General features: G+C 36.2%; 1 protein-coding gene and 1 long non-coding RNA gene across 2 annotated transcripts in view; both read left to right on the forward strand.

Annotated features, from left to right (window-relative positions):
- Nucleotides 1-7,646: 7,646 nt before the first annotated feature.
- On the forward strand, nt 7,647-14,922 carry LOC128198274 (uncharacterized protein K02A2.6-like). The gene is made up of 3 exons (XM_052882645.1): nt 7,647-7,836; nt 12,029-14,039; nt 14,148-14,922. Exons 1-3 carry the CDS (start codon nt 7,647-7,649, stop codon nt 14,920-14,922), a joined length of 2,976 nt encoding a protein of 991 aa, XP_052738605.1.
- Nucleotides 14,923-22,207: 7,285 nt separating this feature from the next.
- The window catches only part of LOC128198290 (uncharacterized), a 43,012-nt gene continuing 37,323 nt past the window's right edge, over nt 22,208-27,896 (forward strand). Inside the window, exon 1 of the long non-coding RNA XR_008250997.1 lies at nt 22,208-27,255. This is a non-coding gene — a long non-coding RNA (uncharacterized LOC128198290). The remainder of the gene's footprint in view (nt 27,256-27,896) is intronic.

A 27,896-nucleotide genomic window follows, 5' to 3' on the forward strand; every position in this document is an offset into this window, starting at 1 on the left:
ACTAGAGAATTTTCTGAATTTTCTGCGTAAGTGAAGTCTGCCAATTCGCATTGGGCCAGCGTGGTGGACTATTGGCCTAATCCCTCTCATTCTGAGAGGAAACTCGTGATCAGCAGTGAGTCGAATATTGGTTGATAATGATGATGATGAATGATCATCAATGACGTTCTGCTTCATTTACCTATACAAAAACCCTGAACTCATTACGAATCTATACTGGATTAGGATTTTTTCACCTTGGTGAACATCTATTTAATAATCAAATATGTTTAATATTATATGTCATACAATATAATAATGTTATATTCTGTAATTATTTTATATGATGACTTATTAAACCGTATTTCTTTGTGTTTGCATTATAATATAACATACTAATTTAATGGCCAATCTATTGGGGAAAAATTACTTATTTACTATATTAATATTGTGATTTAACTGTAATCTATGGTCTATGGGGAAAAAAACTTATTATTTATTAATATTATGGCTTTACCTTATTGGGTGTGTCAACAAATCAACGTCGAGTTAATGGTTTGTCACTGTCATCAAGACAATTACTACAAAAAACATGATTAAAAAGTTAATTACAAGTCATGCAATGTTTTCATAACACTTGAAACAATATAAAATAATATCTCACTAGAAATACATTCTACAGGAGTTAAATGAAAAAACATCAGGAATCCGTAGCTGCCTCTCTACGACGTAGCTGCCTAATTGTCACGAATTATGACTGGGATTCGACAGTATGACATTTTATACAACGTAGCCTTAGAAAGAATAATGTATTAGACCTACCATTGATTTGATTGATTTTGAAATTATGAGTAATGTCTTAAATTTAAATGACATATACAAAATCATATAGCTGCCATTCTTATACATAAAGTAATTACAGGTAATTTTGCCTAATAGTATTCTTTCGGAATTTCAACATTATATTTGGATTAACCTTTCAATTAAACCAAGTTAACTTATAAACAGATGCTTGCAGAGTCTTGTAGTGGCATCTCAGGTAAGGGAGGCATAATTTACATCCCATGCACGTTCACTGCTGGACATAGGCCTCTTGCATAGACTTCCAAACGGTCTCGAGCGCCCAGCATTCAGCGACTCCCTGCAACCCTCTTGATTTCCTCGGTCCAACTAATGGGAGGTCGACCAACACTACGCTTGCTGGTGTAAGGCTGCCGTTCCAGCACCAGGTTTTACGATTATGTAATATTTTAATAGTTGTAAGGTATTTTAAAAAGCATGTTTCAGTTTTTATTAAGTGCCTACCGTTTTATTTTGAGAGGTTTAGATTACACTCTTGGTAAAAGTCGTTCTAAGAAACGAATATATTCAAAAGACCTCTAATCTTATATGAAGTCTATAGGCCCATTCCGATGATGGCAAAACAAATTATGCCGACAAAATCCCGTTTTTGAAGGTCTTTTTTTTGTGAGCAACCGTTTTACGTCGTAGCAGTTCTAAGTTCTCCCTAATATTCATAATATTATTATCAAGATCCGTCAGGTGTTATTATGAATCAAAAGTAAGGAAAACCATAAAGACTTGATAAATTATAATGAAACTTATGGTAAAACAGTATTCAAAGCCTGTGCCATTAATACAAATGAATTCGGTTCCGTAGATATCTCTAGATCTCTAGATATGATCTCTAGATCTCTCTATTATGTTCAAATATTCTTAATAGGCTTAAAAATTTTGAAGCTAGCAGACGACAAAAGAGTAAATTTTCATCACCATTACTAGCTTATTACAACAGCCAACTACAGAAGTACCCGATATGTTTGTGATTTCAAGCGAATCTCGAATCTTGAATTCGTCTCTATCTTTCTCTGTTTAACGTACTATAAAAAGAGATAGAAATTATTTTAAAAGTTAAAATGTCAAATTCTTCCTCCTATATGGGATATAGAGCTTAGACCTAACATGCTGCGGATTAGGGAACAGGGTGATATTGTTTGACTACTTGGTCGCTAGCTATGGGCCTCATAAGTCACACATGGGACGATGAAACGAGCTATGCTAGGAGTCTCTGCGTAATCGAATCAGAAATGAGATCCGCAGAAGAACCAAAGTCATCGACGTAGCTCAACGAGTCACGAAGTTCAAGTAGCAAAGGGCGGGGCAGAGCCGATGGACGTTGAAGTCCCAAGGTGCTGGAATGGCGCACTAGAAACCGCAGTGTTGGTCGAACCCCATTAGGTGGCGACCTCAAGCGAGTCGCAGGGATTCGCTGGATGCAGGCTCAGGATCGTGATGTTTGGAAGTCTGCACAAGAGACTCTAAGAGGCCTTAGCCCATATCGATTAACCAAATCAAGGCTGAGTATTTGCTCTGAAAATTTCTAAAAACAAAGAAAGGTTCAATAAATTTAGAGCCCGGCCCAGGACTCGAAGCTAGGACCTCGTAATCCGAAATGAATTGAATTTTTACCAAGACATTTAATATTTTTTATTTAACTTTCTAATACTAATGACTAGTAATGTTTACCAAAATATTAAAACTTGACAACACAAAAAAACGGAAGTTTGTCAGTAATTTGCTTTTTTTTGTAGGACCGAACACTAAAAGCTATAAACAACAATAACATCGTCACATTAGCACGTCATAAACATAATTATTTTTAATTAATTAGGTATTTTAATATATTTTTTAAATAAATGAAAGCACAGATTAAAATGGTGATTAAAAAAAACTAGCTATAAAAATTAATAAATATGATAAATTAATTAATTTTGAATTTGAATATATACACAGGACACACAGCTTTTTATGTATGTTTTGCTTTTAATATCAAGTTCCCATTACCCATTTAACATAATATATTGTTATTAAATGTTCACTTTACGAGTGACTAATGTTATGTTTAGATACTCGCATTTTAAATAATTGTTAATTTGTTTTGATATTTTTTTTTCTTCCATTAAGCTTTAGCAAAACTTGTTAAAGCTTCGTTGACTACTAAATAAGGATTTTTTTGTTTCAACCTTCTTTGCTTACAAATAGGTGTTCGAATAGGTGTCTCATTCTGTATCATTGACTACAGAAAACATGGCGAATTTCGTTAATACGAGTAGATGTAGGTACATATTATACATATTAGACTCGCCTCTATTGTGGGAGTGACACAATATACAGGATAGGTTAGGGGTAGGGTAGGGGTAGAGTAGTGTAGAGTACGGATAGGGAAGAAGTGCACATAAGTCAAAGCGAAGCTTGACCGGGTCCGCTAATACCTAATAATTTTGTGACCCCCACCAGGTAGATTGACGACATCAAGCGAGTCGCAGGGATTCGCTGGGTGCAGGCGGCTCAGGATCGTGATGTTTGGAAGTCCCTATAAAATGTCTTTGTCCTGCAGTGGACATCCATCGGCTGATATGATGATGTTAATAAATAATATTTTAGCAAAACTTGACATTTTTGCAACAAAACTTTACATAAGAATGATAAAAGTGGGAAATTCTAAAATGACTCAAACTTGTGCCACAGTGAAACTGGGCTTAGTGTACGGGGTCAGGGTTTACATATTCATCTATCTATATAAAGGTCGTTAGTGGAATAAATAAATATTTGGCATGAGTTGTTTGTGTTAAAGATATACTTCTATACATATTATAAACCAAAGTCCACTGCCGTTTATATCTGTTCGTGAATAACTCAATAACCATGTACTAAAAAATTTTGCGGATAGATAGATAATAAATTATCGGTAAAAGTCAAATTACCAGGCAACTTTCATCGAAAACTCTATCTAGCCCTGCGAGATATAACAAAATGATGCTTAGTGCGATATTCCTCTTATTAATATCTCCAAAAAAACTCCAAATATCTATCTTAATATGTCAATTGTCTTTACTAACAAAATGGTCACGTACAATGAAAGTTAACAAGGATTGCCTCGCGAACGAATCAGAATCATTTATTTGCAAGAGTGATTGGAAAGATTTAACATTTATTTATTAGGAGTGGCGGTAGGCTATTTTGGCATGGCTCTCTTAATGATATAATAAAAAGGCTCTTGCCACCATAAATATTTCTTCGCTAATTGAGTCGTCAGGAATAAGTCAGGATGATGGCAAGAGACCTGATGGATTGACGCTGGTTCCCTGGGAAATGGAGCGAGCCCTAATGTGGGACGCTACATGCGTTGACACATTTACACTGTGTCATACCAGGGAGACAGAATCAAGACCGGGAGCCGCAGCAGAAAAAGCTGAAACCGGTAAGTGGCTCTAGTATGCCTCTCTGACTGAGAGTTATATATTTGTACCTTTTGCCGTGGAGACCCTTGGGCCATAGAGTCGCAGTGCCAAAAAAAAATTACCAAATCATTTTACCGCGGCTAGTTGCCTCGACTGGTGACAGAAGGGCTGGTTAATTTTTTGCGCGAAGAATCAGCCTTGCTGTCCAGCGCGGAAATGCAGCCAGTATTCTTGCCACCATTCCACGTGGGCATGACTTGTATAGTTAGGCTAAGTTAGCTTAAGTTTTATATTGTATTCTTTCAAGAAACATTACATTGTAGATACAAAGATGTTCTTATGTATTAAGCTATAATGTCCTACCATTAAATCACGAAGTCACGGGCGTCCGCTAGTTTATGATGTAAGATGTACTTCAACAGTATTTATTTTTATATGGTTTTAATGAAAGTGCTACCGGGTTAATTGACCGGTGACATTGGAGGTTGAGTATTAATTGCAATATTACGATATCAGCGAACATTAACAGGTAATACCTTGCAACAAAATACGTACCTTACCTACAGTTATCTGTTTAATTACATCGTTAATAATAGTGCTGTTAATAATACACTTTGGGATTGTTACTCTATTTGATCAAAATATAACTTATCGTGGGTTGGTTATACTCGTATTTAAAACGCTATTATAAATAAATATAAATATGAATATAACGCAGTGTTGGTCGACCACCCCCCCTCCAGGTGGACTGACGACATCAAGCGAGTCGCAGGAAATCGCTGGATGCAGGTGGCTTGGGATCGTGATGTTTGGAAGTCCATACAAACGGCCTATGTCTTGCAGTCGACGTCCATTGCCTTATTTGTTTATTTTTTAATTTATTTGATATGTTATGATGATGATGATGATGATGATGATGATGATGATGGTGATAACCCAGACCCACCACGCTGCTCTAATACGGGTTGGCGAGCTTAGGATGATAATGTTAAACTTTTTTATGATTAGGTTTTAATGATATAATGATTGAGATCGACGGTTATCCGAGGCAGGTAAATGTGACATTCTTACAAACCCTTATTCGCATGATCGTACATACGTACGTACGAAGGGTGACTACTTTCCTCTATCATAGTCAAAAGTCAAAAGTCAAAATTCATTTATTTCAATTAGGCTTAGTTTACAAGCACTTTTGAAAGGTCGAGATTATGTCATAATTTAATTTAATCTAATGGTGGCAATAATAGTCGTAAACTTAAAACTCAAGTTACGAGGGTTCCAAACGCGCTTTGGTCCGAGAAGAGCCCACAACAAACTCAGACAAGGTTTTTTTGTTTATAATATACACGTAATCAGTAATAATCTACCTTAACGCCTGTGTATAAAAGTAAGTAGCTATATTAGACGTAGTCCTTCGCTAGATACGTAAAATGTGCTATTATATGCCCTTGCTAATATTTTCGGATTCATTATGCAATGTGTGATGAAATTGTTTCAATGAATTGAAATCAAGCGGATACGTTTCCGCATAGGGAGGCCTACGTCGACTGTTGGTCACCTTCACGAGGCAAGGTGGCGGCTCGCCGACCTTCCGCTCCTTGCCAATTAACTGCTGAACAAATGCAATGTCGTGTCAACGTCCTAAGTAGGTAATGACATTGTCCACTGAACCCACGTGTTGATAACTTGCTAATTACTATATCTACTCAGTTACTAACCTATGGGTAACTGTCATGTTGATCCAGTGGTAGGCTAAGCGACTTTGGATCGTGAGATACACGTTTCAAGTCTTATGGGCTACTAGCAGACGACTCGCGGTTTTACCCGTGTAGTTCCCGTTCCCGTGGGAATACGGGGATAAAACATAGCATAATTTACTAGCAAAGAAGCCTCAATAGCTCAACGGTATAGGTGTCGGATTCGTCTCCAAGCTCGATCCCTGCCCGCTTGACAAAAAGAGTGTTAAGAGTGGGTAAGACATGCTTACCCACTCTTAACACTCTTTTCCGACTAGTTGGAGGGAAATGCTAATTTTGGTCATATTTAAAAAGAATGCAAATATTCTATAAAAAAAAAATAAAACGTTGCTCTCTATCTATTATAATACAAATACTCGCGCAAATTTTTTTGATTTTAGGTGATTTTAATATGCCCTTCATAAAGTGGTCCAATGAAGGTTCCTCCATTGCAAGTAATGCTCCACAAAATCTCCGAGAAATAGGCATGGAATTGGTACAGTATCTGAACTTTAAAGGTCTAAATCAACACTCGCTTTTCAAAAATCTTAACGGCAATACTTTGGATCTTATTTTTGCGAACTTTCCTGTTGAGATCTCGGTTTCAAGTTATCCTTTACTAAAGCAAGACGACTTTCACCCGGTTTTATTAATTAACGTAGCTTCTTTGACTATTAGAACTTTACCATCCGAACCTCGGGTGAAATTTAAATTTCATAAAGCCAATTATGATAGTATAAATAATTATCTGATGGCAATTCCGTGGCAAGAATGCCTATCTGAAGGATCTTTGGATGAAGCAGTCAATCGGTTTTATGAACACCTATATAAATGTATTTCTATGTTCGTACCTTTAACTATAACGAAGAAAAATGACACATATCCCTAATGGTATAATAAGTCTCTTATAAAAATTATTCGGGAAAAGTCTAAAATTCATAGACGCTGGAAAAAATACCAAGATCCTTTAGATTACCTAGAATTTTCCCGACTAAGGAAGAGAGAAAAGACGGTAGAATCAGAATTTTACACTAAATATATTAAACTTAATGAAGAATGCTTAAAAAAGGACGCAAAACAATTCTGGTCCTTCATTAAATCTAAGCGTAATACCACAAATCTACCTAGAAAATTAAAGTATGAAAATGCTGAGTCTATTACCAGTAAAGACCACGCCGAAGCGTTTAATAAGTTTTTCTACAATGTGTTCTCTCACCCACTAAATGAGTATCCTCTCTTAAAACTCATTCCCCCAGTTAACCTTTCTACTCCACACTCTCAGTCCCTCCACGTTGACGCTTATGACATAAGCGGTTTGATCATCAAGCTCGACACTTCTAAAAGCTCCGGGAGTGACAAAATACCGCCTTATTTTATAAACTCCGCGCGAAAGTCTCTTATTTCACCCTTGTTAATAATTTTTAATAGATCAATAAAGGAAGGGTACTTTCCAACTAAATGGAAAGAAGCTCATATTGTGCCGATATATAAAAAGGGTACCAAAAGCCTGGTTGAAAATTATCGTCCAGTTTCAATTTTGAATATATTTGGTAAATTGCTAGAAAAAATTATCTATAACACATTATATCCTATTTTAATTAATACGATCCCTACAGAACAACATGGTTTTATTAAAGGTCGTTCAACTTTAACAAACTTAACGTCATTTACAGAAGACATTTTAGTTTCTATGGATAAGGGCGTGCAGGTAGACGTGATCTACACAGATTTTGAGAAAGCTTTTGATCGTGTCGATCATACAATCCTGCTCAAGAAACTTGAATATTTGGGAATTCACGGAGACCTTCTGAGGTGGATTAAATCTTACTTGTCTAACCGCTCACAGGCCGTTGTAGTTGGTGGCAGTCGTTCTGATTTCTGTGAGATCCCGTCTGGTGTTCCACAGGGTTCTCATTTGGGACCACTATTTTATAATTTATATTTATATGACATTTATAGTTGCTTTCTTAATTCAAATTTTTTAATGTACGCCGATGACACAAAAATTTATTTAGAGATTAAAAATGTTAACGATTGTTTAAAGTTGCAACAAGACCTAAACCTACTTTCCCAGTACTATAAAGATAACAGAATACAAATCAATATCGGTAAATGTCAGCATATAACTTTCACTAGAAATAAAAATAGAGTGAATTTTAATTACAGTATCGATGGAAAGACAATCTCTAAGGTAGATAAAACGCGTGACTTAGGAGTTATACTAGATGACAAAATGTCTTTCAATGAGCATATTGATGTAATCACCACTAAAGCTTTCTCTATGCTGGGATTTGTATTAAGAACCTGCAAGCCTTTTCATAATATCAATACACTTAAAACTATTTATTTTGCATATGTCCGCAGCAATTTAGAATACTGTAGTAGTGTATGGTCACCATATTATATAAAGCCAAGGGAAGATATAGAGAGAATTCAACGTAAATTTATTAAACACTTAAATTTTCGTACACATACTGTTCCTCTAAATTACGATGACAACTGTGGCCATTATAAATTACAAACCTTAGGACAGAGAAGGCAAATTGCTGATATGTCACTGTTATATGATATAGTAAATGGGCATATTGATAGTCCTCACCTGTTATCAAAACTTAAATTAATAGCAGCTCCTACTCGACTCCGCCGAAAGACGTTATTCCAAATGCCACATAAAAGGAAAGTCTTTACTAAGAACTCGGTAATGACCAGAGTTACAGATAGCTACAATAAGCTATACGCACAAATTGACATATTCCGGTATTCAAAAAAGACTTTTAAGCGACATCTAGCGGAAACTAAATAGTTAATTACTTAGCACACACTGTCTTCACACACACACACACGCACACACACACACACACGCACACGAAACACACACAACACTCACACCACAGTCAATCACACACACACACACACAATTTCTTATACCAACGTTCACTCGTACATACGTTTTAATGTGATTTTATTTTCTCTCTTTTTCTTTATTATTTCCTTTTCTTGAATGTATTCTCAGATTGTGTTTTTTATAAATTGTTATAACTATGGAAAATCTGTAATTGGCTGTATCATACAGGAAATATTGTATAATTGTATTCTTGGTAACGCTGTTGATTTTTCTTAAAAAAAAAAAAAAATAAATAAATAAATAAATTATATTACAGAACTAGAAGGAAGGGAAGAAAGAGAAAAAAAATATTGTCAGTAGGAATAGTCCAGGATTATTTTGTTTCCGGAGCCGGGGGTTAGAAACTTTAGATTTAGTCAAAACGAATCCTTTAAAATTTGATAACAGTAATGCAAAAACATTTCAAACCATTCTCGAATCGGTGAACATCTTTAATATAATTATGTATTTTCATATACATATATTTAATTCTAAGTAATGCAAGCATGACATTCAGCTTTTGCAATTCAATTAAATTAATTGAATTATAAGATGAATAGAGTTTTGCGCATGTAAAGTTTTTACAAAGCTTTTTTGTTATACCTAGCAAACAAAAGAAAAGCTATAATCAAGGACTTCTATTTTTACCGCATTGTCTGTTCATAATGAAAACAGCTTAACATAAGTAAGTGCGGGCTAATCCTACGGAATTCCTATAACCCTTACATACATTTTGCCATATCTTTATGACCAATATTCCCATTTCCCTCCAACTAGTCGGAAAAGACTGTATTATTAGGAGTGGGTACGACAATAAACCAACGGGGCGGGGATCGAACCACCATCCCTCGGTGATGAGTCCGACCGCTCGTACCGTCGAGCTTTTGAGGCTGTTTAAAATTAAAAGCCTATGATATGATCTACATACAGAGTAATATTTTTTTTGTACATTTTGTAATAGTTGTAGTTGGTCAGCCTGAGTGATTTCTTATATTATCTAGAAGTAGGTAAATATTTAAAAGAAGGTCGCTAGATTTTTCTAGATTATTAAACTTCTTGATTATTAAACGAGAGATAAATAAGAGTCTGAGTTGAAATTACCATTTAAGAATAATAAATTATAAAATACCTATTGTGAAAAGGCATAATGTATATTATTTATGTAGTAAGGATACCGAGATAGGTATCTATTTAGCTTCAAAGCACTCTAGTAGGTACTCGTAAACCATTTTAAGTATATTGTTGGAAATAGTATTCTAGGATGGATTTGACGTCGCTCGATCTCGTGTTGGTTCGTGCCGACGCTAGGTGGCGCGACATTTTTGGTAAAGAATAGGGATTTAGAGAGGGGTAGCGATCAGTTGGCGGGAACGACTTGCAACATAAGGCGCTCGTCGGCCAGTCGACTTCTGTGTGTCACATTACTTGTTCTGTAATTCTTTATGGGTTACTTGGGATAGGCGGGGAGAGTGACTTGAGTGGAAAAGGGGTGTGTTAGTCGGCTAAATATGTTGTGATTTCTATAAGTGATATGGTCACCTTAAGATCCATCATATTGAGGCATTACGTCAGTATTTATTAATACGCAGTACTTAATGAAAAAGAAAAAATGTAGTTTTATTCCAACATGTTAATGTTAATGTTAAAATCATTACTTCCGTGACAAATTTTCGTCATAATTTCAATGTCAATCAAGGCAAGAGTGAATAGTACATGTATACATTAGCACAGGGCTATATTATAGTTTGGTGTACAAAACAGGCTTTTTTATATCCCGATATTTCTACAGGAATGTGATATACGGGTGAAACCGCGGGGCGCCGCTATTACCTAATAAATATTCGTTTACTTTGTGGAAATAATATTTGTAGAATAAGTAAGTGTTTATTATGTTTGTGCACAAAGTCCGCTTGTTGGCACCTAGAGTTAGAGCCTTGTTTTTAGTGGTAGCAGATATTTGTCACAGATCTCGTCTAGAGTGCTAATAGCACCATATTAGTGCAGCCAACCAGCATTGCTGTGTACCTCTCTGAATTGTTCGTTAGTACAGGCACATCAGGCTTATCAGCTTTGCTGTACCTGTGATATGTTGTTCTGTTTTTGACGACGGTTATCCACTTGGGATTAAGAGTGTCACCTGCTTGTTGCATCAAAAAAAACTGTGGCTAGTTACTACCCTACCGACAAAGACGAACCGCCAAGCGATTTAGCGTTCCGTTGCGATATCGTGAAACTGAAAGGGGAGAGGATTTTCATCCTCCTCCTAACAAGTTTTCCCGCTTCCATCTTAGACTACATGATCACTTACCATCTGGTAAAATTTATTCCGTACAAAATGAGTGATAGGTTGTTAATAGGTAGGCGTATAAAATCACAAGTTTAAATTGTTGTTTTTGTTCAACAAGTATGTAAATGTCTCTGGGAGTTTAGATTTGTCTATACTAATATTATAAAGCTGAAGAGTTTGTTTGTTTGTTTGGTTGATGTCAGGAACTACTTGTACGATTTAAAAATTCTTTCAGTGTTAGATAGCCAATTTATCGAGGAAGGCTATAGGCTATATTTGATCCCCGTAATCTAACAGGAACGGGATTTACGCGGGGGAAACCGCGTGGCGTCAGCTAGTTATTATATGAGATTATTTTGTTTATTAAGTGAACTAACCGTGATCTAACTGACCATGATTAATTTTTTTATCTAATAGTTTCTTTGGAATATCATTAAATGATAAATCATTTCGATAATTTTAATTATTTGAAAGCCCTGATCGAATAAGTTAAATTCTTATCAATATATTAGTATGGTACCAAAGAATTGGTGGTTTGGTGAGAATTCAAAGAGAAGAAAATATCTTTACAACTTTATTTGTTATAAATTTCAAAATATACTTATTTTTTAATATATTACACTAGCGGACGCCCGCGACTTCGTCTGCGTAAAATTCGATGTCAATTTTACTACTATCCCCTAACCTAACCTAACCTACCCTACCCCTACCCTACCCCTACCCTATCACTACCCCAACCCTACCACTGCCCCAACCCTACCCCTACCCTACCCCTACCTTACCTATACCCTACCCCAATCCTACCCGTACCCTCCCCGTACCCTATCCCTTTCCTACCCCTATCCCACCCGTACCCCTATCTCACGCCTATCCTACCTGTGGTGTATTTTATTATTAATAGGTGCTGGTGATTTGACATTGTCACACGAGAGTAAGCTGTATGATTTAACATTCGTTGTGGCTGATTTTAATTGTCAAAATATTCTTGGATTAAAAGGTTGCATCGCTTTGCACCTTATTAACAGAGTGAACGCGGTGTGTGTGTACGATAAATACAAAAGTAGATACCCAGAACTATTTAATGGTTTAGGAAAATTGCCTGGCCGTTATACTATTTCTATAAATGACAATATTGAACCGGTCATATGTCCGCCGCGTAAGATTCCTCTCGGGCTTCGCGATAAATTATATTCAGAGTTATGCAGATTGGAAAACATGGGTGTCATAAGAAAAGTGACCCACCCGACCGACTGGGTGAACGCCATAGTTGTAGTTGCTAAAAAGAACGGCGACATTCGATTGTGCTTAGATCCGCGACCTTTGAACCGTGCTATTCGTCGGGCGCATTATAGTTTACCGACGGTAACCGAGGTAGCTGTCAAGTTGCGCGACGCGAAATATTTCAGCGTTTTAGATGCGACGTCATCGTTCTGGATGATCGAACTGGATGATGCGAGTGCTGACCTTTGTACCTTCGGAACACCATCGCACGGTCGGTACCAATTTCTACGTCTACCGTTTGGAATTAACTGTGCATCGGAAGTTTTTCATGCGAAAATAAGACAGTATTTGGAAGATCTAGACGACACCGACTCCTTTATTGATGATATTATAGTTTGGGGGCGTACGAGAGAAGAGCACGATATGAGACTTGAACGTTTATTGCAGCGATCAAACGAAATCGGTATAAAATATAATTATAATAAATGCAAGTTTTGTGTTCGCGAAATAGTGTTTTTAGGTCATAAATTTAATTGTAACGGAATGCAGCCTGATGATACTAAAATCAAAGCTATAATAAGCATGCCTGACCCGAGCGATAGGAAAGCTTTAGAAAGGTTTCTCGGGATGGTGAATTATTTATCAAAATTTATTCCGAACTATTCAGAATCCATTGCGGTGTTAAGAGGTTTATTAAAAAAGGATACGGAGTGGGTATGGTATCCTAAGCACTCCGAAGCAATCGAAAACTTAAAAAAGAAATTGTCGTCAGCTCCCGTGCTGGCTTTATATTCGCTGGAATTGCCAGTGGTGGTGTCCGTTGATGCGAGCGCGCACGCGGTCGGCGCCGTGCTGCTGCAGGCGGGCCGGCCCGTGGAGTTTGCGTCGCTCACGCTCACCGACACGCAGGTGCGCTATGCGCAGATAGAAAAAGAGATGCTCGCGATCGTGTTTGCCGTCGAACGATTTCGCCAGTATTTATTTGGCAGACAAGGTATAGTCGTGCAGTCGGATCATAAACCTTTAGAGGCTTTGTGCAACAAACCGTTGGCGTCGGTGCCTTGTCGCTTACAGCGTATGATGATGCGCATACAGGGCTACGATTTGAAAGTCGTATACACGCCCGGCAAATTTATGTACATAGCCGACACGCTGTCGAGGGCGGCGTTGCCGGAGTTGTTGACCGATCGGCTGAGCACAGATGTTGAATCGCAGACGTGTTTTCTCATAGAAAACGCACACTTTAGTAATGAAAAATTAGAACTCATAAAAAAGCATATTGTGAGCGATGCCGAAAGTACATCCCTAATTTCATATATTATTAACGGTTGGCCGAAACATAAGAAAAATATAAATGATAATCTTCAACTATTTTGGCAACATAGAAATCTTTTGCAGTACGCGGACGGGTTGATTTTTAAAGACGATGTTCTATACATACCGAAAAGCTTACGTAAGTTAATGTTGGACAGAGTGCACGAGGGACATTTAGGTATAGACCGCTGCAAGCGGCGCGCGCGAGACGTGATGTTCTGGCCCGGCATGTCGCGCGACGTGGAGCGGGTCGTGCGGGGCTGTGCGGCGTGCGCGCAGCACGCGCCCCGGCCGCGCCCCGCGCCGCTGCGTCCACATTACGTGCCGGACATACCATGGCAAAAATTAGGCTCTGACATTTTTGAATATAAGAAAAAGTACTATATCATATTAGTCGATTATTTTTCGAATTACGTAGAAGTCGGGGCGATAAAAAATTTAAATAGTTCGTCAATTATAAAATTTTTAAAAGAGCAATTTTCTAGGCATGGCATTCCTTTGGAACTAATCTCTGATAACGCGACTGTTTATAGCTCACGCGAGTTTAAGAACTTCATGTGCGAGTGGGAAGTGCGTCACGTGACGTCGTCACCCCACTATCCGCAGTCGAACGGAAAAAGTGAACGCACAGTACAAACCGTAAAGCAACTACTTAAAAAATGTATCGATTCCGGACAAGATTTTTATATTAGTCTACTTAACTATAGAACTACGCCGAGAGATGGGATAGACTCTCCGGCGCAGATTTTGATGGGTCGACGACTCAATACAAAATTACCAATCAATCAGAAATTATTGCGGGAAAATGTTGATAACGTTGCTAATCATAAATCAGTTTTGAGTCGACAAGAGGAGATGAAAAGGCGTTTCGATAAGCGCGCGAATCCGCTTAGGGATTTGGCAGTCGGAGAGAAGGTTACCCTTGCGGACGGCACCGGTCGCAAGCCGGTCTCGGTAGTGGCGCGCGCGCCGGAGCCGCGCTCCTACCTCGTGCGCGACAACCGCGGGAAAGTGTGCAGGCGAACGAGGAGACACTTAATAGCTCGCACGGCTCCGTCCAGTAATGACAATGTCACGTCACAGGCATCTAGTACTTACGGTGACGCAGTGACAGATGATGAGGATGATAACAATGATATTGAATTTCATTCACCTCAAAAGATCACTAGCGATAGTCCCATACCCGGTAAGGATGTCGATCAAACGACAAAAAGAAAAGCAAAAATGGTAGCTAAGGAAAAAATCAAAAATCTTAACTAAGATGATTTAGTCTTTTATATCATATTGATTTTTATGAAGTTGTGAAAGAAAATGTGTGTTTATTCATAAGTTAAGTTTATAAAAAAAAAAAAATAAAAAAAAAAAATGTTCTGTTGTAAAAGAATAGTAATGTATTAAACTAACCACCTAAATCTTGTGTGCTACTTTATATACATTGTTTTATTGTGTAACTAACCGTTTGTTATATTAGACTGATAAGTAAAAAGCTTGTTTTTGTAAGAAGAGAGATGTGGTGTATTTTATTATTAATATTGGAAGGTAGTACAATAAAAGTCAGTATTGAATCAGCTAACGTGTGTTTCACTACACTACCCCTACCCTGCCACTTCCCTATCCTACCCGTACCTCTACCCTACCACTACCCTACCTCTACCCCGACCCTACCACTACCCTAAACCCGGCCCTAAACCTACCCTACCCCTACACTACCCCTACGCTTCCCTACCCGTACCCTAACCTACCCTGTAACTTCTCTATCTTACTCCTACCCTTAGCAAAATCGGTCCAGTCCTTCGAGAGTGGTGGTATGACCGTATACTTATTACTTACTATGACCGTATACTTATGACTTACGGTATATATATTTAAAACACAAAAGGCCTTTTTTCTTCTATATATCAGCTAATATACAGGAAGAAAATTTTTTTAGTGCGGATATTTTTATATTTTGTACATAAACAAAATTTAATGATCACGTATTTTTTCTTTTAACTCAAAAATAACAAAATTATCGTTAGCTAAAGTTATTTACTTTTGAACAGAATTTTAGGGTCACCCTATTGTGCGTTTATTTTATTTTCGTTTGATACCTAAAGGACGTCACCAGATCACTTTTAAGCTGAATATATCTTGTTTAGTAATAATATGTACATTATTTTGTTATTTTAGAGACATAAATTAAAAAAAAAATTACATAAAATGTATCGAACTGTTTGTAGATTTATATTCTATTAATGATACAGAACCACGAAAAAAAATATCCGCACTAAAGACCGAATCACCCTGTTTAGAAGATAGATATATGGTGTCGCGGACTTTTTTGTAGAACTTTTAAAGATACATAAAGTCTCCATATATTAATTTCAATTTTACACAATGGTTAAGGCAGCGCATGCGAATAAGTCTGCCTAAGAGGATTTTCGGTCCGACCTGTATGACAAAAACTGTGATAACTCGGCTAATATATATGATACCAATATAAAATATAGCCTATATATAGCACTCCCCGATAATGTAGCATAAATCTCCCTAGCGCCGTACAAAAATATGGTGTTTTTGCTCAACGCCATCTATTGGTAAATGGATAAAACGCCTACATAGAGTTTAGTAACCAAAAATGCTGATCCCTATAAAATACGTAGAAACCTATAGAGGAAGGTTCAACTTAATTTGGCGGATGGCGCTTAAGCATAAGCGGCATTCCGCCTTTTAGAAATTTTGTATTATCTCCGAAACTATTTAACTAATTAACATACTATAAAGGGCAAATCTTATCTCCATAACATCCTTGTGATTATAAAATAATTTATTTTGATAAGGATTTAAGTTAAGTAGCATAAATAATGACGCAAACCTAAGTATATAAAATTAATAATTTTTAAAACACAAAAGGTACTATATCTGCTAATGTATAGAAGATAGGTATATGGTGTCGCGGACTTTTTTGTAGAACTTTTAAAGATACATAAAGCCTCCATACATTAATTTCAATTTTACACAATGGTTAAGGCAGCGCATGCGAATAAGTCTGCCTAAGAGGATTTTCGGTCCGACCTGTATAACAAAAACTGTGATAACTCGGCTAATATATATGATACCAATATAAAATATAGCCTATAGCACTCCCCGATAATGTAGCATTCTACTGGTGAAAGAATTTTTAAAATCGGACCAGTAGTTCCGAAGATTACCCCATTTAAAAAATGTGACAAACTTACAAACTTACAAACTTTACCTCTTTATAATATTAGTATAGATTGCATATAATAATCATAAATGTAGATAGTATTAAAGATAGCAACAATTAGCAAAATAATAATTATAAATGTTAGATACATAACGCTAACGAGGTTAAATATTTTAGCAGGAAATATATTCATTTTAAATTAATTAGGTCTTATTGCATTTACCTATTTTGCACATGACTTAAGTGCCTTATTGAAAATTGTGTCAAGGTTATTTTACCGTTCTGAATCACGCTTTTTTTAACCAAGTTGCGCATGTATTATGTATTATACATATTGACATTCAATGACTTCTCAGTGTTTGCCTGTCTGACCACGATAAAAGGATTTTCTTACAATTTTCTTCAGTAGCGACCAGTGGTGGTGGTAGAAGGCGGACGTGTCGACTTAAAACATTGCCTGACAGCCATTATTAAGCTTTATACTAGGAAGATTTATGGTTTGTCACTTCACAGAACATCGTCATCATTATCATCATTATCAACCTATATTCGGCTCACTGTTGAGCTTGAGTCTCCTCTCAGAATGAGAGAGATTAGGTCAAATAGTTCACCTCGCTGCCCCAATGCGGATTAGCAGACTTCACACGCGCAGAGAATAGGGAAAATTCTCAGGTATGCAGATTTCCTCAGGATGTTTTTTCTTCACTGTTTGAGACACGTGATATTTAATTTCTTAGAATGCACATTGCATATAACTGAAAAGGAAGTGCATGCTCCGGACCGTTTCGAATCTAAACTCTCCAGAGGTAGGTACAGGTAATATACACTGGGCTATCGCGACCCTCGTGAACTTTAGAACATAGAAAACGTTAAACATTGGCATTATATCCTGGGGGTTCTGGCCCCCAACATAAAGTCTATTATTAGTATCATAATAGAATTCCATATCGGTAGCCCAGAATCATAGGATGGGCACAGGTACATTCTGGGCCCCTCCTTCCATATACGCCTATGATACTCGAAAGTTGGAGAAAGGACAGTCAGACAGCTTTCATAAATTGACGAAGGTCTGTCGACCACAGACTTTTAGACCACGTGGGGACAAAAGCGTGAGAGACATTAATAAAACTCTCAAGTTTTAATAAACAGGGTATTTTCCAACTTATGCGAAGAAAACTTGCGATGACGCCATTGTTTTTATTCACTATTAGCATAAACTGGTTTTATTTAATGTTAACCATGGGTATAACTTATAGTTTTTATGGTTTCTATCAGCTAGCAGAGGTGGTCAACATTTTTCCTGTGGACATTTTGTCTGTTTTCTATTGTTTATACTATTTTTCCTGTGTCCGTAACGTCTTCTGTTATGAATTAAGGTTAAACTAATACGAGCTGATTCCCTGCGGATTCACCAGCGTAGTTCCCCCTATTAGGTAGAAATATAGGGATAAAATATAGGCTAAGCTACTTGCTTATAATATAGATTTCTATTCGTAAAATATTTTTCAAAATCCGTCTAGTGGTATAGGCGTTGTAGCGTAACAAACAAACAAACTCACTTTCGCATTTATAATAGGTACTTATACTCATAAGTATGAATAGTTCCCAAAACAAACTAATACATATTTTAGTAGTAATCCATATCTTACCACATTATTCGTTTCCATGGCAACTTCGTTGAGCATCCTATAAAATTCGAATAAGACGTGTTCTAACTTGTAGGCGAAAAGTTCGTCGACGAATTCGCAACCCTGACAACTGATCGGTATCATCTTTAATTACAATATTATTATGATATCCTGTATGTGGCTTGTCGGCTCGCATTCGTAAGTGTACACATATGAGTACGTCGTTCGTGGGGGATATACGTTGTACATTACATTGTAGTAAATAGTAAATATGGTGAGCATTATTTGCTCACGCTAAGTGCTTAGTCAGTAATGACATGGGCCGTGCTAAATACGCCGTGTATACTGGTACCTACTTAACACGAATCTGTGCGCGCCACAATGAACCACAGAATCAAATGCTAAAACCAGTTGTTTTAGTTGTCTACTTACTAATCAAAACAAATCAGTCTTAATTTTGCCACAATGTTGAAAATGTAGATAATTTCATACATAGGTCTTATAAACTGTATTTAACACATAGAGAGATTAGTAATCCCCGGCAAATGATACTAAATAGAAAAATCTTTCTATAAAGTAAGTATAAGATAAGAAATCTCTGTAAAGTAATGTAACGTTGGCAATGGTATGGTTTTTGACTAGGGTAGTCTGCACGTACATAATTAACTCTTGGAAAATGTATTTTTCTTACGGATTCAGTTTTAATTAGATACCTATATTCATTCTTCTATGCTACAGTTGACAAAATAATCTAATACTATGTTGACAAAATAATCTAATACACGAAAAAAAAAAATGACTAATTCAAATTATTGCGGCGTTCTCGCTTTAAAAGGGAAAATTTTTTTTATACTTTGAAAACTTTTTTTTATGTACTTGCTTCTATTATATTATATTTCAAGCAGGTGAAGCAGGTAAGCTGTAAGTATATTTAGTAGGAAATAATACATTAGCGACATGTTTATCAACGCACTAGTTTACATCCGATATGGCAAATTTATTAAAAACGGGAAGTTAAAAACTACTTTAGAGACCTTTAATTTTGTTAATAAGGCATAGGTAACGGAATGTTTTCGCAAGGTAATATAATGTGTACTCGTATCTATAGAACCATATTATTAAAAAAACTGTTCTTTTGTACTTTTGCTGTAAAAAACATGGAAATTTAATTAATATTGCCAATTTATATAGGTACTCTATATAAATTGGCAATTCAGCAATATAAATGACGTGGTAAAGTTACATACCTACCAATCTATCTATACTTATCCACACTTAGATAAATCTGTAGAGAGGTCAATTCTGTACATGAAATATATTTCCAAAATAACTCAGGGGGTGATTAGTGATCGATACATCAGTATCGATCAGTATCTATGTACTAGGTATCAACCCAGAATGCAATTAGTAAAATTTTTGTCTGTCTGTCTGACCCTATGTTCGTTATAGAAACAAAAACTACTCGACGGATTTAACAAAACTTGATACAATTATTCTTCATACTCCTGGGCTTCACGCTACGATCAATAGGAACAGAGCAGTGAAGGGATATGTTTGGAAAACGGGAGAAGTTACTCCATTTTTACAGCGATACTACTGTATCATACATTTCTTTTTACATAACGACTTACTTCAGATGTTATAAAATACACAACTCAATGTAGTTGAAAGTTACAGTTTAGTTGGTTTCAGAACTTTTCTATGGAAGATTAATATGGAAAAAACGATAACATTATTGGGTCTAATTTGCAGTGTAGGGAATGAATAATTATAATTTATCTAAGAATAAATTATTTATTTAATTAAAAATTAAATTATTACTTGTGTATGCGAATTCTAATGACGGATTACGATTAGCCCCAAGAGAATAAAATAGGTATGTATCTTTGTACTTATGTGGTTATGTACCTAGGTAATTGTAAAGTCCTCAATAACTAAGTACCTACGTATGTTTACAAGTTGTATAAGTACCCGCCTAATCTTAAATTATTTTTTAACGAACTTTTGTAGCAGTTTATAATGATGACAGGTTTAAATGAAAACAAGGAAAAAACTGCTTTGTTATTGACTTACGCGAACTTGTAAGCACGTCAAACGATGATGTTTGAATTTAGTGTAAATATTTGTTTCGATTTTAAAGATACTTTACTTTAAATTCCTATAAAACTAAGCATCCTTGAGATTCAGTAGGTATTTATACTTAAGTGAAGCCCAATGACCTCAGAATTGTCATGTTTCAAATTGCTTTGAATTTAGCTATATAATTTAATCTCTAGGGATCTCCAGCAGTTAAAAGAAAAGTAGATGGAAGCAGCGATGGGAAGACGACATCGCTCAAGCGGTGGGGAAAAATTGAATTGACCATTGACAGAGAAAAGTGGAAAAGGTTGGGGGAGGCCTATACCCAAAATGGGGTCCATACCCTAAATAATTCAGATTTAAGTCTTATCTAGTGTTACTTAATGCTAAACATTAACATTAACTAACACTAGATAATAAGTAAGTACATTTGTAAAAAAAAATCAATAAAACAATGTAAAATGTAAAAATTGTGGATCCTGGATTAAAAAGGCTTTATTATTATTATAGGGATCTCCAATCAGTTGCCTCCCCTTGCCCCTTTGAGCATATCTATTTACTTGAGGCCAATGTACCTACTCGTATGTGTTGTTTTAATCAGAAATTGTTTACGGAAGAAGTTGCGTTGCAGAGCAGACTGCATATTATTCCAAGGTTGCAGGTACCCTACCTACCTTCTCAACAGTTAAATTTTGGCATATAGAAACAACCTTGAAACATGATAGGTACCTACCTAAATGTTCCACAACGAGACTGTTTTTGGTTTGTGTAATGAATAATGTTAACTATTTTTAAATGTTAGCTTTCTGTATTCTCCGTTACAAACAAAAAATGCTCGTGAAAGAATTATTTCGATACGTTAATTATTTACCTTAATAATTAAGTACGAAATTGTTTATAACAGGATGCAAATGTTGTGTGATGACGTCACGTACAATATCGCGACCGTTTGCGGGAGTCGATATTTATGCGAACTTAGAATGCATGTAAAATCATAACTATTTGGTATTTTTAAATAAAACAAAAACTAGGTAGTGTATCTGTATATATAAAAGCTCAAAGAAAAAGAAGAAGTTTCAAATGATTTTGCGTACCTAGTAACATTATTCATTGTAAAGCAATTCAATAAATAGTGACTCTGCCTACTACATCAAAGGCCGTGGGTTCGATTACCACTACCCACTAGGTACTGGAAAAAGTTATTAATGTGGATGTTTCCCAGTGTTTGAGCATTATCATTATCAGCATATTTTAATCCGGCATTAGAAATGTAGTTATCTCATTTGTTATCCATTATTGATAAGATATAAATGATAGGTAATGTTCAGAGTGACACATTGCAAATAGGTTGCCTTGTATTGCGGCCAAACACACTTTTCATACAAACTCTAGGCAACCATGAACTACATCAAAGGCAACCTAATAAAGTTAAATTAAGCACAAAATAAGCTAATAACCCCACAGTTGCAGTGTGAAAACAGGCAACCTTTACTTTACAATTCTTATGGGTATATTGTATTAATTAGTGTATCTACGATTTGTATTAATTAGAGTCAGTAAGTCAGTAAGAGTGTTAAAATGTCCTATCCTATGTCAGTTAATTTAGCAAGCATGACACAAACATGTTGTTTAGATGGAAGTGTGTGTGTAGTGTTCGTGTATATATACACCGGTAGTGGGGTAGTGTTCGTGTATATATACACCGGTAGTGGGCGAGAGCGGCCAGTCTATGGCTGGCATCGAGAGGAGGCGGACGTGTGCAGCTGGCCATTTTAGTGTAGTGGTGAGACGGTGACTTACTGCTATTATGGTAAGGACAAGGGACCCTACAAATGGCGACGAGGTGAAAAAAAAAAGAAAAAAAAAACAACTGTAAGTAGTTATAATTATTATCCGTAAATTGTTGTGTTCTGTTACTTGGTAATTGGCAAAATCGCTTGCCCAGACTACGGACCCGGTTCTTGCCTGCCGGTCTGGTTTGCAGCGATTGAGCTTAAACTAAGTCGCTGTGTAGACTATGGTCTAGGTTACAGCGACTAAAAATAAAAAAAAAAAAAGAAAGAGAATATGTAAAAAAAAAAGTAAAAAGAATACAGCAATGCGGTTAGTCAGTTTTATTTTTGAAAAGGACAGAAGGTCGAAGTAATAATTATTCTTTTATTACTGTTGAATAAATTTAATGTTGTTTATCAAGACATTGTGTGATGATAGATAATCAAATGACATGGCATTTTATGAGTGTACAAGTGATAGACACGTCGTAGCGTGGCAATTTCGTTAAGTGGGCAAGTGGTAAGCCAAAAAGCTAAATTAGTTACCTTCGTTGAGTCGAGCGATCCGTAAGCCGGGACAGTATCCCGCAGCGATTAGCTGGAATAGACATATTCCGTTTTGTGGAGTACGCCTGCCTGCTAGACTGTCAAGTTCACTATACCTGAGCTGGTACGGCCAGTACGGTAAGACAAAAGTTGTTGTGTTGTTTGCCAGTTGGAGTGACGGTCTTACATACATTACGTATTTACTAAATGACGTATACAGGAATTTAAATTTATTTATCGTCACATCAAGTATTACCCTCAAAATCAAAGTTTAATGGGTATCGATATTCGTTGCAGGTATCACATTGTACAAACTTTATGATAAACATCGGGTATGGCCATAGTAGTTGTAATGTGAATTAGCGTTTGAATAAGCGATAGCCTTGTCTCAACGTTTTATAATGAGGAAGGCGGTATTCGTGAGCTTCAACGTTATTTAATGGTGGTGTTAAGAGTCCAGTATTACAGCGATAGCAATACGGTGCTACAGTACACAATTAAGTGAACAAATTAGTGATTAGGTAAATCGCTAGAGATACTGAAAAGTAGTAAAATTAGTAAAATAAGGAGTCGGTTGTGCCATTTAACGGCGGTCAATCTCGGACTGATTTATTAATGTTTTATGTTTACCCTCATAACATTTCAGCTAATACATTACAAACGTGATCTAAAACTAAAACCATGGTTGATGGTTTGTATAAATTGAAAAGGTATAGAAGTGATAAACGTTAAATGGTCAAATGTAACTTTTACGATGTTTTACATAATTTTAATGTTTATCAAACGTAAGCATAATAAATAATAAATACTCTTGGGAAGTATTACCCAAGTTACATTGTGTGATGTTAAATACATCAAAAATATCCAATGGATAGCCAAACTTCCCAGTAACGTGCACTTCATATAGTCATTAAAGTACGGCATACCCATGCCACTGAGACCTTCACATATATAATATTGGCAAGACTAAGCTAAACTTATAAGGAGTTTAATTACATTGCGAATAGTGCAGGAGTTGGCGTACTATTTAATTACAACCAACATGACAATAACAATGCTTTCGTCTTCGTCTGTTGATACAGCTTGGTGTTCTGTGTCAAGCACATAAGTCGCCCGCGTCGATAAACATTGGCATACTGCAATTTGCGCACGGGTTTGTGCGTGAATTGAATCTATCGTGTGAAGTGTGATAACAAAATATTGTGGGTACGGTGTGTAAATGGATATGTAGTGTTGGTATGTAAGTATGTATGTAAGTGTGACGATGGTGTGGAAAATATTAAATTAAATATTTCAAATAATAATAATATTATAAATAAATAAAATAAATAAATAATGTATATAACCTACTCGTTCATCGATCTTTGAGATAAGGAGATTTGATGACAAAAGGTTGTGTAAGTTTTACTAGTGAAAGATAAGAATAATCGAGAGATTTAATTGGGATTTAGGTTGAGCAAAGCTAGTGATTTAATAAAATGTTGGTATGGGGAGTGTTGTGAGGTTGTTGTAGTTGTGTCGTGGTCAAAGGGGTCACTCCACTGCATCGTGGGTGTTGGTCCTGAGCATGACATGGGCTATGCTGTGATAGAAGGGGACGTTCAACTTGTTGTTAAGGTGGTTAAGTGTTGTGAACGCAAAATGGTGTAAAGGATCTCATAATAAGAGACCATTCTGAACGAATGTGGACATGGAGATGTCACTAAGAGTTGCTGTTCGATGGTGAGGTGGTGCAGAATTGTTCTGTCATCGTGCAGGTGACACTCAAATAATAATTATTTGTCATTGTATTAGGGTATTAATACTAAATCACTGTGTTAGTTTGAAGTTATAAATAGCCAAGGAACATCCGAAGTCAGGCGTCGTGTTATGTGAGCGACATTGAGGGAGTCGCTAAAAGTGTAGTTGTTTTACATTTGAGTTATTTAGTATCATTCGATCAAAGATTTGTTGTTGAACGTTGAATTGAAATTTGTTGTCGTTTCACCCTTATGTGTGTGTTATGGTGTATTTGATAGACATCTTAATTGATCAAGCAGATGCCATTGTTTAACCTGCAAGTTTGTACAACTTGATGAAATCAAGTTTAGAACAGTCCTATATTATTATCTGTCAATTATGTGACAGCTTTTGACGGGTACTTAATAATACTTGATTAATGAAAACTGACATTTGTGACAGGTTCAACCAATGTTCGATATATCATCAGCTTTGCTTTATGTTGTCTTCTGCACCAAAAATTACAGAAAGATAGTCAAAATGTAAGATTTTGCACCGCTATGTAAAAAAAAAAAAAAGAGAGAGAAACTGTTGAGTTCTCTGTCATCATTGCTTTCAAAGTAATAGTATTAGAAGTGCCGTCCAGTGTATTGATAAATCTGACTGCATTAGTGTCACTTGTGGAGCAGGGGGTTCAATTAGTGCTTACAGACTTTCTTACGAGTGTCATCTGTAATACAGAAATTAGTAAAAACAAAAGGTTCTTACAATGTTTGAGAGTGACTTACTAATAAAGCTATAAAATAGCGATTGCACAAATACAGATTATACCAGTGTACAATTTATTTTAGCATAATAAGCTGTGTGAACTCTCGGTGAACTTGGAAACGTCAGCAATACAAATAAACTAATTTTCAACAGGCTACCACACACGTTTGCAACAAAAGTGTATTGAATTTGAATAAGGAACTCTTAAAGTATAAAACTGTCATCTGGTTTAAATAAGTTAAGTTCCTACACAGATTTTGCCTTAACTGGAACTATGTGGTACGGACATCTCTAAAACCAAACAAAAGGATGTTCTTATTTTGTGATGTTAGTAAACATACTGAAATTGTAACTTATGCCTGGTTGATAGTTACGTTCCGTTATGCGAAAATCGCTATCTTAGCAATGTCTCATAATGCTCAACAGACTATTTAAGGCGGTAATGGCGTAATTAATTTTATAAAGTTGCAGATAAACATGTGTGATAGTGCGTGCTCATGCAGACGCATGCTCGTGCAGGCGAGTGCTCATGAAGGCAATGCTGCAGAAGTTTATGCAGAGCGCGGAGGACCGTGTTGTTCGCAGTGGCTATGGTACATGCTGTGGCACTGGATTACAATGGGCGTGATGAACTCCAGACGTATGCGATTTATCTATTTTGCAGTAGGCAGTTCTCTGCTCAATGATCACACAGTTAACTGATTTGCCAGTTCAGTCCAAAAGTCAAGTCGGGCCAAAAGAAGAAGGAATTGGAAGAAGAAAAATGTATTTGGGGCTTCGGAATTTCATTAAATTGAAATTGGGTTAAAAGCTTCGGAATTCCATTAAATTGGAATTGGATCAAAACCTTCGCAACTCCATTGAATTGAAATTTGCTTTGGAATTCCATTAGATTGGAATTTGCTTCGGAATTCCTTTAAATGGGGATTGGCTTCGGAATTCCATTAGATTGGGATTAGGTTAAAGACTTCGGAATTTCGTTTAATTGAAAATGGGTTAATGAAACTTCGGAATCCCATTAGATTGGAATTAGCTTTGGAATTCCATTAAATTGGAATTGGCTTCGGAATTCCATTAAATTGGGATTAAGTTAAAGGTTTCGGAATTTAATTTAATTGAAATTGGCTTAATACAACTTTGGAATTACGTTAGATTGGAATTAGCTTCGGAATTCCATTAAATTGAAATTGGGTTAATAAAACTTTGGAATTCCATTAGATTGGGATTAGGTTAAAGGCTTCGGAATTTAATTTAATTGAAATTGGGTTAATACAACTTTGGAATTACATTAGATTGGAATTAGCTTCGGAATTCCATTTAATTGAAATTGGGTTAATAAAACTTCGGAATTCCATTAGATTGGAATTAGCTTTGGAATTCCATTAAATTGGAATTGGCTTCGGAATTCCATTAGATTGGAATTAGGTTAAAGGTTTCGGAATTTCATTAAATTGAAATTGGGTTAATAAAACTTCGGAATTCCATTAGATTGGAATTGGCTTTGGAATTCCATTAGATTGGGAATAGGTTAAAAGCTTCGGAATTTCATTATATGGAAATCGAGTTAAAAACTTCGGAAAGGAAAAAAAGAGGGAGAGTATTGGAAGAAAGTGGAAGATACTTTAGACTACTTTAATCCTGAACCACATGTGGTTGGAAATCAATAGGTGGAGAGTATGGTAGGAGTAAAGGAAATATAACAATAATTAAATTTGTTAAATAGGAAGGGATGTAGTGTTCGTGTATATATACACCGGTAGTGGGGTAGTGTTCGTGTATATATACACCGGTAGTGGGCGAGAGCGGCCAGTCTATGGCTGGCATCGAGAGGAGGCGGACGTGTGCAGCTGGCCATTTTAGTGTAGTGGTGAGACGGTGACTTACTGCTATTATGGTAAGGACAAGGGACCCTACAGTGTGTATTGTCCTATTGTATCTAGCCTAAACACAATATTTTTATTGTGATTTAACTGACTTTCCGTTAAAGCGAAATGGTGCTAGGAACAGTAGTAATGTACAATTTATATCAATTGTAAATAAAATCACTGTAGGTAGTCTAACGCCGTAGAATATATTAGTGCTAAGTATAAACGATACGTAACTTTCTTGACTGTATGTTTTACTAAGCAGTGGTCAAGTGTTTGGTTCCATTCACAGATGGCGTTACTTGTACTTAGTGTGTATTTTTTTCTTTAGTTTTAGCAGTGATTTTAGAAATTGCTTTTGGGGATAAAGCTCCCTTGTTTTTTTTTGTTATAGGCGAATTTTTAGAGTATTTGTGACTAAGTATAAATCAAAGTTCCCTCTCAGAATGCGATAAACTTACCGGACAATTACTGAACGGTTTCTGATCGTTAGTCAGGCTCCCATAGGTAAGTACGGTTAGTAGGTATTGGTAGTTGTGGAGATAGGATCATATTAGCTTTACAGTTTCACCCGTGGAGATCCCATTCCTGAGGATATCGAGAAAAATTGCTGTGCTACTCCACATCTAGACTATAATCTAGATATTTCTGTGTTGATAATACATTTTTG

This window comes from Bicyclus anynana, chromosome 7 (genome assembly GCF_947172395.1).
Source record: "Bicyclus anynana chromosome 7, ilBicAnyn1.1, whole genome shotgun sequence".
Taxonomy (NCBI): Eukaryota; Metazoa; Arthropoda; class Insecta; order Lepidoptera; family Nymphalidae; genus Bicyclus; species Bicyclus anynana.